At 37.4% G+C, this 13,744-nt stretch overlaps 1 protein-coding gene across 2 annotated transcripts in view; it reads right to left on the reverse strand.

The window, feature by feature from the left end:
- Positions 1-13,744, reverse strand: part of LOC136883729 (serine/threonine-protein kinase 11-interacting protein) — a 252,167-nt gene that overhangs the window by 213,132 nt on the left and 25,291 nt on the right. For both annotated transcript variants that reach the window (XM_067155993.2, XM_067155992.2), the window contains exons 4-5: positions 8,251-8,367; positions 7,990-8,174 (exon numbers count right to left, since the gene is read on the reverse strand). In XM_067155993.2, coding sequence (XP_067012094.2) covers positions 7,990-8,174; positions 8,251-8,367 — 302 coding nt within the window. The remainder of the gene's footprint in view (positions 1-7,989; positions 8,175-8,250; positions 8,368-13,744) is intronic.

Raw genomic sequence — 13,744 nt, forward strand, 5'->3', positions numbered from 1 at the left:
ATAAGACAAGTAGCAGGACTTATGATTGGTGAGGAATATTTTCAGTATGTAGCTGAAAAGACAAACTTATACTATGAGCAGAATTCACATTCTTATAACGTATCCCCTTAAACACTAAAGTGGACTAATGTCACTAGCAGGGAAATTAAAAAATATTGCTCTGTGTATATTGTTAGGGCAGGTGAAGAAATCATGTCTGGAAGATTACTGGTCAACCGGTCCCCTAATAAAAAAACCCATATTTCCGAAAACTATGAGCCGAAATAGATTTCAAGAAATACCCTGCATTTCAACATCTATTCAGGGAGGCCACTAGAAAAATACGCAGTAGTCCTTCAAAAGTTAGTGAAGTTCTAACAGTATATTTGAGTGCATGCACTCCAGCTTAAAGGCAGTTAGAAAGTGTCCGGGAACAGGGCTGTGCATGGGGTGAAGTGCACCCGGTCCGCAATGTGTTAAAATAGAAACAATAAAACTTCTGTATCCAGCTATTCAATACATTAAAAGCAATTATAAAATTAGGATCTCATCCTTATTTTATAGCTTAAATATTAAAACATAGGACATGTTTCATTCATATTTTGAACATCTTCAGCTATAAATATTCTTACAAGGTTAACTGATAACATTGTTTTAGAACTTACACTTATGGTTTGCCTGACAAACTTATCCAAAATAAGCTTTGAAAAACCTCTTAAATATTAAAACATTTGTATATTACGTCGTCTTATTGAAAATAATAATTAAATTTCTACCTTTAAAACCTTATTCTAATATTTAAAATACAATGTCAAGCAATCTACTGTAAGTCATAGCGTAAAATTTTGAAATACTTAATGTACGTGTGAATTTGTATATGATGATGCTGGATTTAGAACATTAAACTAGTAGAGAAAATGATATACAGCCTGTTTCCAGTCATTTGACCACGTCAGGAATGAAACGGATGAAGCCCCTATCTAGCAGTAAGGATAGGAACTGTGCTGGCTGCCGAAGCCTGACGCACTCCTCTGGGGCAATGATTAATGAACGACATATGAAATGGAATGATATTGGAGAGTGTTGCTGGAATGAAAGATGACAGGGAAAACCAGAGTACCCGGAGAAAAATCTGTCCCGCCTCCACTTTGTACAGCACAACTCTCACATGGAGTGACCAGGATTTGAACCACGGAACCCAGCGGTGAGAGGCCGATGCGCTGCCACCTGAGTCACGGAGGCTTCCTTAAATTAGTAATATTTCTTGTTATAGCTTCTTTCCATGTAATTGCTTGTTGTATTCTTGTTCCTGTTGTAGTTATTATTGTTGTTGTTGGTTAAGTATGTTTTAACTTTACTTTATTATCGCACTACTGTAAGTGATCATTATCACTGGGATATTTCCCAACTGCGATGTATTTGTTAATAATAATAATAATAAGAAGAAGAAGAATACAAAAAAGAAAAACAGGAGTGTGTTGCATTGAAAGATACTCAAAACATAAAACACAACTGACAGCAAATTCAAAACACAGTTGTACAAAATTCTGTATTAACCTCTTCAGTGGCACACCTGAGAAATTCTCGGGCAGTGAGCGTTTGCCCATAATGTGACTGCCTGAGAAATTCTCGTTTAGCTGCAATGTTCATTTTGCAATTGTCCAATAATTTCTCAGGTAGTGTAATCTGTGTGGAAATTTTTTTCCAGCATGTTCAACAGATGGCAGGAGGGTTTCCAGCAGCATTCATGAAAACTTTGGCCTAAAATATGTCTTCTCTCTTCTCTTTTACATACAGACTCTGACCAGCCGACGAGGTAAACAGAGCACGAAACGAAAAAGATGTTTGTTTGAAAAAAAAAAGAAAACTACATTAAATATGAATCTCCAACTGATATTAGTATTTCTGCTAGTAATGATAATGATTTAAATAATTGTTATTGAAATTTATGAAGATATTACTTTGGAAGCAGTGGTGATGGTATGAGATATAGAACATATTTTTGTTGAAAAAATTTAATTTGTTTTACAAGTTGCCTTTATGTTCCACTGACGCAGGTAGGTCTTATGGCAATGATGGGACATGAAAGGGCTGGGAGTGGGAAGGAAGAGACTGTGGCCTTAATTAAGGTACAGCCCCAGCATTTGCCAGGTGTGAAAATGGGAAACCACAGAAAACCATCTTCAGGGCTGCCGACAGTGGGAATCGAACCCACTATCTCCCGGATGCAAGCTCACAGCTGTGCACCCCTCACCGCATGGCCAACTTGCCCCATTTATTGCATCTTAGATAATTCTACAGCCACTTCTTCAGTGGATGAGCAAAATTACAAACGCAGTGTAGTATCAACAGTTATTTTACATCGGACCTTTATTTGAGGTAAGTAATAGGATTAAAAATGAAATACTCTATAAATTAATAATATGCATTTATGTAACATTTACCTCCTTTTCCAGAGCATTTTTACATATAGGTTTTTTCCCATGATCTACACTCCCCCCCATTTACACCAGTATTCTTTGGGACCCTTGAAAATTGTAAAAGTGGGGTAATATGAGTTTCACTTATGTCAGAAAAAAAAGAAAAAAGAGAGAGACAAAAATCATACTGTGTGAAAACATCTGATATATGTGCGACTACCACGTCATTAGTGACTAGGGAGAGAGAGAAAAAAAATGTTGCTTGTAAAACGTGGATCTTTCCTATATCCACGCAGTGAATGGCATGCTGTACCAACATCTTGTGAAAGTGCAAGTTACATCTGCTTAAGATCCCAAGGTCCACTCGTATAATTTGCAGGAAAAGATTCTACAGTCAAATTTCTCGGGTATGATCTGTCAGGATGGTGCACTGTACAGCCATCCACAAGCACAAGGATCTTCCTATCTTTCATCCATACTTTTATGTCAATTCCTCTCCACCAATCTTCAAATGATTTTGTTCTGAAATGAGGGCTGTCACATGTTCCTTAAACCTTTAAGGCATAGTGGTTTTGATTGATACCACCTAAAATTTTATATCTTCCTTATGCCTCAGTGGTATCATATGAAACCACTTGCATTGTCTCTGTGAGGTGCTGTTCTCTGGTGAAGATTTTTGGAACTAATGAAATCGGTTGATATGTATAGAAATTCCATGGAGATATTTTGTGCTTGAGGTATTGTGTAGCAGTTGTTTTGAAAGTGTAATTTGATTTGATTGTTTGGATTTCAGGTACATTTATTGTTGTGATATGTAAGAAACTAACTGTAATTAATAAATACATGATATGAAGTTTTAAGTTTAGAGAATTTACGGAAATGTGGAGTGCACTGCAGCTTACCGCATGCCGAGTAACATAACTTTACATTTATTTTCAGAACAGAATGTTGTGAAGTAAGTTAGGCAAGAAGGGAATAATTGAACTGTTGGAAGATATTACGTCAGATGAGGAATCAGAAGACAATGGCAGTAATCCAGGGCGTGATATGGATGAAGATAGTGAAATATATGCTGACGAGCATGATAGTGACGTGCGAACAAGACCAAGGAAACCAGTCGTCATACGTAAAGGCTTAGAAAATAACGGTTATCACATCTATTTCAACAATTATTTCACAAGCCTAGCACTAGTTGAGAAACTCAAGTCAAAGGTACTCCCTTCCTGTGAAACAGTAAAGAGTAACTGGAAAGAGATTCCAGCTCTGAAACATGACAAAGAACTCGAGAGGGGAGACTGACTGGCAAGTTATATCTGATGGTACAGCTTGTGTGAAATGGAAGAACAAGCGTACAGTGATGTTTTTGTCAACTATTGAATCACCTAGAGAAGTTATTTATTTATCGTATGGTTTACAATCACATCACAATAAAAGTATTTTAAAATTATTTTCACGTCTGAACACATTAAGTCAAAATGTCAGATTGGTACCTCTAATATAATTAACACCGTTTTCAGTAGCCATCAGGAACTCGGCTGAATCTCCTGAGAAGGCTGATAGAGGGCATTCTTGGATAATATGCTGAACAGTTTGTCTTTCAGCACCACAACTACACTCGGGAGATGGAATTTTCTTCCATTTATAAAGAGAGTCTGCACATCTACCACAATTAGTTCTGATTCAGTTTAGAGTACACCAAATTTTTCTGGCGAGCTCAAAACCTGGTGGCTTAGATGTGATGCATGGCATAGCTTGCTGTTCTGGTGTTGCAGAGGTCTTCCATAATTGCTTCCAGCTGTCAATCATGTTGAAATTACCTTCAGCAAGCTTCCTTGCAGTATTCAATGGAGGGTGGCGAGAGCGAAGTATCTTCCTGTTAATAACAGGGAGGTCAAGATGTACAGGAAGAGAAGAATTGTTGCACACATTATTGTACACCTCGATAAGTGCTTGTTCTCTTCTCACGGATGGAGGTGGTATGTGACTTAATGATGGCAGCCAGTATGTTGGAGTACATCTGATTGTCCCTGATATTAAACGCATGGTTTGGTTGAGCTGAGTGTCAACAAGCTTAACATGAGCTCTGTTTATCCAGATTGGAGCACAGTATTCAGCCATGGGATAAACTAGTCCAAGGGCAGAAGTCCGAAGTGTAGAAGCTGTTGACCCCCACGTAGTGCCGCACAGTTTCTGCAGGATATTATTTCTGGTTCTGAGTTTGGCAGCAGTTCTGCTAAGATGTTCTTTGAAACTAAGAGTCCCATCTAGAATGACTCCTAGAAATTTTGGATACTTGGTATGTGAGAGTAATCTGCCATCAAAGTGAACTTTCAGTTCTCTATTCGCTTGTTTATTGTTGAGATGGAACAAAGCAAACTACTGTCTTTGCTGCGCTTGGCTGTAACCTCCAGTCACTAAAGTATCGTCCCATCTACCACTCCTAAACTGATGAGTTTTAAACCTCAAGTGGCAGCAGAGAAAAGAACGTCTGAAGCAAAACACATGCCAATACATGGCTCTTCGAAACGCTGTGGATACTGCAGTACAAAGAAGGTACCTCACAGAACAAGTAACAGAGAAGTAACCACAGTAAACAGAAAAAACTCAGATGGTAGTGTTACAGAAGTAACATGCCGGAAAATAGCACAATCATACACAGTAAATATGGAATGTGTACACAAGGCAGATATGCTAAAATCCATCTATGCTCTTGATAGAAAGTCAAAAAGATCATGGTTGTGATTATTTTGGCAATTCATTGACGTTTCAGTTGTGAATGGTTACATTTTGCACCACTTAGGTAATGCGAATAAGAATATGCGTCTGAAGGATTTTTGTAGAAATGTTGTCTCTGGCCTAGTAGGAAGTAAGAGTTTCAAAGACTCTCCTGACCCATCTACCACTCCTTTTTTTTTTTTGCTTTATGTCGCTCCGACACAGATAGGTCTTATGGCGACGATGGGACAGGGAAGGGCTAGGAGTGGGAAGGAAGCGGCCGTGGCCTTAATTAAGGTACAGCCCCAGCATTTGCCTGGTGTGAAAATGGGAAACCACGGAAAACCGTTTTCAGGGCTGCCGACAGTGGGGTTCGAACCTACTATCTCCCGAATACTGGATACTGGCCGCACTTAAGCGACTACAGCTATCGAGCTTGGTCTCTACCACTCCTAAACTGATGAGTTTTAAACCTCAAGTGGCAGCAGAGAAAAGAACGTCTGAAGCAAAACACATGCCAATACACGGCTCTTCAAAATGCTGTGGATACTGCAGTACAAAGAAGGTACCTCACAGAACAAGATGGTCATGTACGACATGTGGGGTCGGTTTGTGTCTTTCATCTCACAGGAACTGTTTTCTCCCTTTCCATCAGTGATTGTTTATTTAGTGAAGACTGAACAATACTTTGTGTCTTATGTAAAAGTTTGTGTAATTTGAGTAAAATACTCGTACTATTAAGCAGTGACCTACAGGCACAGTGGTCTCAAATGAAACCACCCCATAATTTTGTACATTTTACTTAAATTTTTTTAAATAAATATTACTTTGTTTTGATGACTTGCATATGTAATTGCCAATTTTCCTTTCAAAATTTGAAAAAAAAAAAAATCTGTGCCTCAAAGGGTTAACAGCCACACTAAGATACAGTGTTGAAAGCTAACGTATGGGCATCAAGTTCACGTGAATTAAACTGTGAAGGAAAGTTTAAAAAAAAGAATTGGTTTATGTTGGTGTATTGTCAATATATTACCACCTATCTGGCAACAAGCAGCCATTTTAAATCAGCTATCAGCCATAGAATATAGATCAGTGCAGACCTTTGCTTATTCTCTTTTCTCACAGGCTAGTACTTGCGTTTGCGTCCTGATTGAGAATGTCTACATCTCAATAATGCTGAAAGCTCCTTTCATAATGAAAATTAAATGTTAACATAACAACATGAAATACATAAATTGTTGACATTAATACTGTATCAATAAATCAAGCAGAGAAATTGTTCCACCTAATTTATACTTTTTATTTTGCCTTTGGCAAGAGGCACCTTGCCGCACTAGCAAGCATGCCTCAACGAACACACACCCGTATTACACCAGGTTAAAAGCCGAAGCTACGGGTGCAGGGCCACTCTCAAGGTGAAGAACGTGGGGCAACACTCCTATATTCGGGGTAAGTTTGACAAATTCTAACACAAGTTAACCAAAGGAAGAAGGTTAAATATAATAGCCACATACCTAGTTTTTCTCTCCTGGTTGCAGGTTGTGCCGCAAACCAAATAACCATTCAATGCAGAAACAGGTGTTGCACAAACTTATGAATTCTCAGAGTAACATTAAATTCCAGCAAAAAAAAATCATTGGTTCAACATAAAAGACATAGCTAGGAATTTCCAGTTCAAACACGGTGCTATAAGAAGACAGTTTACAATTCTACATTCCATGTTATGTGAACACAAAAAGAACAAAGAACATTTTCTAGTCATCAATTATAACACGTTTCTCAAAATGTTTACTAGCTGTAAGTTTTAAACAAAACAGACACAACTAAGGTCTTAACCCCCCGCCCCGTCACCCCTCTCACGTTTTCAAAGGTTTAACAAAAAAAATTTGAATATGTTTGAGATTGTTTTAAGATTCATATGGAATAATGTATCTCTGTACTTTTATGAATTTCTACCTAAACCAAAAAGTGTAGCTGATCATGTTTAGTCAATCTGAACAAAACATGTACTACTTGTAAATTAAATTTGCTAAAGGCAAAATAAAAAGTATCGATTAGGTGGAACAATTTCCCTGCTTGATTTATTGACTGATTGATTTATCAATACAGACCATGAAGTGGGTGGTTTGCAATTAATACTGTATACGAGTGGAAAATTGATCGTGAACAAATTCCACAAATATCTTCAAGGTCGCTCCTCACCCACTTGGCAACAAGGGATAGTTGCCTGTAAAGTAGTCTCTAGAAAATATTTGTGTTCCAACATACGTTTTTGAAGCTAATGCAATGTAATCAACATTAATATTTAAATGTATAAATTATGTTCTATACCTCCAGGGATTTGAAATATGTATCAGAATAGGAATTATTTCGGGACTTCAGGAAAAAAAACAAGTGAGCATAAAAAATGTATAAGTGTGAAACATATTTAAAAAAAAGGAAGTTTTACAGTAGTAGTAGTAGTAGTAGTAGTAGTAGTACTAGGACCGGGCGAATTGGCCATGCGGTTAGGGGCACACAGCTGTCAGCTTGCATCCACGAGATTGTACGTTCAAGCCCAGCTGTCGGCAGCCCCGAAGATGGTTTTCTGTGGTTTTCCATTTTCACAGCAGGCAAATGCTTAATTAAGGCACGGCCACTTCTTTCCCACTCATAGCTCTTTCCTATCCCTCACCATAAGACGCATCGGAGTCAGTCCGACGTAAAGCAAGTTGTAGAAAGAAAAAAAAAGCAGTAGGAGGCATATTAGTACAAAAACCATAACAACACTTTACCAGATTCCACACTTTCAGAAAATATACAAGACTAAAATCTATTGTGTCACTCTGAACTAAACAAAGAACCAAGTAGAGAGAAAATACAACTATGATCTTACTTCATCTTCAACTGCTTCAACTGCCTCTAGAAGAGTTGAAGTCAGATCAACTGGTTTCCCAGATGGCAAACCCAGCACGTCCTGAACACATGATCCACCACGTTCAACGAGCCACTTATCCTCACCGAATCGTTCTCGTAATGTCTCAATCTGTCTCTTTGTTTCCAGGTGGTCATATGATGTCTCTGCGAAACAAGATATAGATTGTACTAATGGTTGTTAACAAGAGTTAATCAGTTAGAAGATATTACTGGTACTCACCCAAGGATCCTGTAAGAGTATCTGTCTCATCATCAACATTCTCACTATTTTCTGATATCACAGCCTCTCGGACCTGCTTGCTCTTACGACTTCCATGTGACTTGTTAGACAACGCAGCTGGTATGCAAAAAATTATGATACATATCATCATTAATGCTTTCAGAGTGGAATGAAAACAAGTACAGTGTATGTTAAGAACATGGATATATGTGAACAATAACCAAGTAAGTGGAAGCAACACCAGGGGCCCTGTAGTCCCCCAACCCATATCCTCAAGATCAAAGCCATGTGCTACCGATAATACTCGTAGCTTTTTACTGATACCATGATCCAACATGGCAGAAAAGGGGAAAGGTTGTTTGTTTAAAATAACCTGTTAAATCTGAATTTGTTACTGAACAGAACCCCAACCTACCATGCTCATACAGTCCACTTTAGATCTTGGCTTGCCAGCCTGATGACCTGCAGACACTGAAATGCAACGTGTTCAGCCATACTGCCTGGCTTTCATGGCTGGAAATTTGTTACTGAAACTTTGACTAAATTAATTTACACCTATTCCACTGTGGTCAGAGAAAAGAGATAGATAATCAACATAGGTACATGAAGGAAGCACACACTTCCTTGCTTGTAACTCTTTCAACAAGCACCTACTTTTGTAATTAACTGTTCCTAGTAACTACTGAGGTAATTCAAACTGTGTAAATAGTATCCTGTGAAGTCAAAAGGATATGTACTAGATTACTTTTTTATCAAGTATGAATAATAATGGACTCACTATAAACCAGAAAAAGACTGTAAAAATGGCTTTCAGAAATGGAGGATGAAGAGTGACAGCCAGACAGTACTTCACTGGAACTAGTTAACACATTTAAATACCTTACATGTAACAACCTTTAACAGCTTCATTTTTGATTAAAACCTGTATTGACTACAAAATCAAGTAGTGAATATTTAAGAATGACGTCAAACTTTAACGTGTCACACGTTCTGTGACACTCAGGTTGTTCCTCCGCCCAGAACACCCCTTCCACTTCCCGTTCACACTCCCCGCTGAACGTAACAACTACTTTGAATTCAGGTAGACACATACCTCAGCAGAGATGAGACCTCTTCCGCACATCAGGGCCAATAACAAGGAATTACATATAACTTATTATTTAATCTTCCATCTCTCTTCACTTATACTTAGTTTTCTTTTAATTTCAGACTGAACATTATTTAATTCTACAACTAACTTTACTACTTTGGCCCCGTGTTGATTGGAATCCGGAAGCGTTAATTCTTAAATGCAATTTAAAGGAATTTCTATCGAAGATCTCAAAAGTCCTTTATTATTAAATATTTTAAATGAAAGGTTTTTACTCAAATCAATGTTCATCTTACGATTTCACGAATAGAAAGGTTAGTTTCCATGAACTTTGTCATCAAGAATTTTAATGCTGAATTCACGTAAGTTTTATTGACTATATGACTTGAAACTTTAACAAAGTTTGCAAATATTTTATTTTAAATATCCTGGTGTATAAAAGTGTATTTTAAATTATCTTACCAATCTATTAATATAATTTTTGTATCTGATATATTGTACGATTTATTCTGCTGATGATGTCCCTTGATGAAAGAAACATGCACTAGATTTAGTAAATTATATATGTATTGAATAGGCAAACCGCTTAAATATAATATTGCCGGGCTGAGTGGCTCAGACGGTTAAGGCGCTGGCATTCTAACCCCAACTTGGCAGGTTCGATCCTGGCTCAGTCTGGTGGTATTTGAAGGTGCTCAAATACGACAGCCCCGTGTCGGTAGATTTACTGGCACGTAAAAGAACTCCTGCGGGACTAAATTCCGGCACCTCGGCGTCTCCGAAGACCGTAAAAGTAGTTAGTGGGACGTAAAGCAAATAACATTATTATTATTATTATTGTACCGGGCGGTACACCTCCACGCCGTGAATTCAAATATTGCGCCAGCTGAAACCTCTCTACAGGAGAAACCCTGAACTTTAACATCTGTATTACATCAAAGGTTTCTCGGAAGATGTCTCTACTGTAAATTTTGAAGTGTTCTGAACTATGTCTATTTCGATTTGTATTTGTTTACTCTGTAGCAAGAAGTGTGGACATTCTCTTCTAGATGGCACTACTTAAGAACTATAATTGTGCACCCTAGTGCGAAGTGAAGGAACTGTTTTTTTGAAGAAATTTGGTATTCATAAGTTTGTTCTTTGTTAAATTTCTTTCAGTCATTTTTTGGGTTGGCAGTATAACCCTTCTCTTTCCGCTTGTTTTGAATTTAGCCAATCCCGAATTTCTCTAATTAATTTTTGACCAATAACGGATGTCTTCTCCGATATGGATATGTTGCTTTAAGCTATCCAATAAAGTTGAGGGGGGTGTGGGTACTCATTCTTGAAAGGTCTCGAATGTTCCACGAGGGTATTTAAGCTGCTGATTTTCTTGTCTCGGTGCCACTTCATCGACATCTTGCTTAGTGTGTGATTATGTAGCAGGGGGCGGGAAACGCTTCTTTCTTCGGGCAGCAGTTCATCCACAAGGTAATGGCCGTTTAATAACTTTATTTCTTGCTAGCTCAGCAGTTTAACCCTCGGCGCAGGTTCGAAACTTTTCTCATGTAACCTATCTTTAAAATGTAATGGACACTTGGTAAAAATTTTGTCTCTTTAACTATAAATTGGGATAGAGAGTGCCTAACCCTCTCGAGCTCCCACTCATATTGTTTTGAGGTGACTACGTTTTCATAACCGTTTTTCTTCTCTTCATAATGTAATAAAGTTTTCTTATCGTGTCACCTCCTTAGTATGGGATTAGCCCTTGCGTAAGCAGCCTAGTGCCAAGTAGGTTTCAAAAGTGTATTAGGAGTGCAAGCTTCGCCTCCATTCTATTTTGTATTATGGACCAGTAACTTAACCTGATGTATTATTTTCCTCATGTAAAGGCCCTGTAGGTTGGGTATCAAATACCCCTGTTTCTTGGTGTGCCTTAAGGGCAGATAGAAATGAAGTTTGTTGTAGCCTTTGATAGGCTTGTCAAATTGAGAGCGGGTCTGCTCTTTTTCTTAACACTGTAATTAGGAGCAAGTGCTCCTCGTACTTAGGGGTTTTCTGCCCTTTAGCTATTGTGGTGGCGAGCTGAGAGCTCAGAAATTAATCTTAGGGCTCGAAGCCCAAGTCTTGTAACTATTGTAATTTCTTAAATTGTTTTCCTGCTACTTGGTACCTGTTATTCTATTGTTGTTATCTGTTGATTTTGAAAAGAAAATATAACCTTGGTTAAAGTTTTAAATTAACTTCAATTTCGTAAGTTGAGACCTATTCCACCCAGCACCTTCTTTCACCTCTAACTACCACGGATAACTCCGTAACAATTATTATTATTAAATATAATATTTAAGTTATTCTTAAATATTCGCTACTTGATTTAAATACTTTAGTATGGATCTTCAAACAAAAGGAAAATCATTCCGAATACATATAAAAGAAAGAGCCATGGCAGGGACGAAAGCAATATTTGATATAAGAAACATGAAACAACTTTCTCCAATGATGGACATGACACTGTTTTAAAGCAAAGTTCCACCTCTGATTACATATAGAATTGAGAAAATATGCTGGCAGGAGCTAGTGTTTACAGTGCACTATGTCTTCTAGTATGGGCTAGAGCAATCGTGTTACTTTCATTGATCTGTCTCAGCTTTATCCTTGCTTTGACAAAATGAAAGTGACTGAGGTATGAGTGATGCTAGTAATGCCATTCCTTCTGCAGCCAGTCCCTGCTATGAATGGTGTGAAAATATTGCTCAGCGGGTCGGTTGGTGCATGCATTTCAGTGGGCTTGGCAGACTGATATGTAATAGCAACTTCTGGCTCGGTGAGGAAAGCAACGGGAAACTACCTCACTCCTCATTTCCCTAGTATGCCTCTTCAGTGATGCCTAGGCCATCTATGACAGCTGATGGCAGAGCTGTTGAGGATCCAACCAGCCTTCGGGCTGAGGACTAAACATACATACAGGAGAAACTCAGCTATAAAGACAAAGCAACAATGGAAGAAGTAAAAGCCCAATATCTGAATGCAGTGATGGGAATAACTAAATACACCCCTTCAAGACCGGCATATGAACTGATGAAAGAACTTTTATAATTGAAGATCTCTAATTCAAATTCTGCTATCATCTATCGAAAGCTGGGAGAGTCTACTTGGAGAAATAAATCAGAAAAAAGTTATATTACACCATAATTCTGCAGCACAGATGTCATGATAAATCAAACATGGACAGACACCAACCAAGGTCTAAACCATTATGCGTACGGTTTTGCACCGCAAAATATGCAAGAAAACTCCTTTTCACAAACCTGAATTTGACTGAATGTGCAAATTGTATGATCACTTCTGTGAGATATCATATGACAGAGTGAAAAAGAATAAAATCTATAAGTGAATACAGTATTGTAAAGAACAATTTCAAATCTATACTGGTGCATATTTTCTGTTTAATTAAAGGGAGGAAAATAGCAACTTGCCCTAGGAAAGAGTAGTGATGTTATATTCCACCCAATTTCCCCTCAATTTTATCCTGCTATATGATCAAATAATATTAAACAGTATTTTAGTTTATAAAATTAAACTTAAGAAATGCAGAGTTATGATTTTCGGTATACAGGAGACTAAGTGACTCAGATTGGGAAGCAACATATGTTTTCATGGCTCATTATCATTTATTAAATAAATATTATTTCTGGATACAAGCCAATTTATGTTCATTTTTTAGCCAACATAGGACTACTTTAGTCAGGTTTATGGTGTTTTTCTTCTTTTTGTCAGCCCAATACTGTTTCATCTTTTCTGAACATAATTTTCTTTCTGCTTCTGGAATCACATTCCCTATTCTCTCCTTGTTGATTTTAGTCTGTAGTCTAGTGTGTTTATCTTTCAATATGTTGAGTGTATTTGTTTTGTATTTTAAATCTTCTATTGTAATACTCTCTCATGTCTTCTTTAAGTTCTGTGATCCATCTAATATTATTGTCACTCTTCTATAATTTTTCTATTATTTTCCTACTAATTCTATTTTCTATTTTCTCGTTACTCTTCTATAATTTTTCTATTATTTTCCTATTGATTCTATTTTCTGGTGACCGTATTAGATGCCCTAGGAATGATAGTTTCTTTTTCATTGTGCTAGTCACAGGTTCTATTTCTTTATAAACTGTTTTATTGGAAGCTAGACTCTTGGACTCCATTTCCTTGATAATCTTTATTTAAACAGGCTCTCACCATTCTCCTTTCTAACTTGAGTAGTCAATCTATTGCAACTGTGTTTGTTGTATTGAATAATGTTTCACATGTATATGTAATTTGTGGCTGGGTGACTGTTTTGCAGTGTTTCAGTTTGGTTGCTATTGAGAGACACTTTTCTTTATTATATGTATTCTTGGTAACATGTTGTGCTGTAACCAGTTTATCTATTCT

Source organism: Anabrus simplex, chromosome 1, assembly GCF_040414725.1.
Source record: "Anabrus simplex isolate iqAnaSimp1 chromosome 1, ASM4041472v1, whole genome shotgun sequence".
NCBI lineage: Eukaryota > Metazoa > Arthropoda > Insecta > Orthoptera > Tettigoniidae > Anabrus > Anabrus simplex.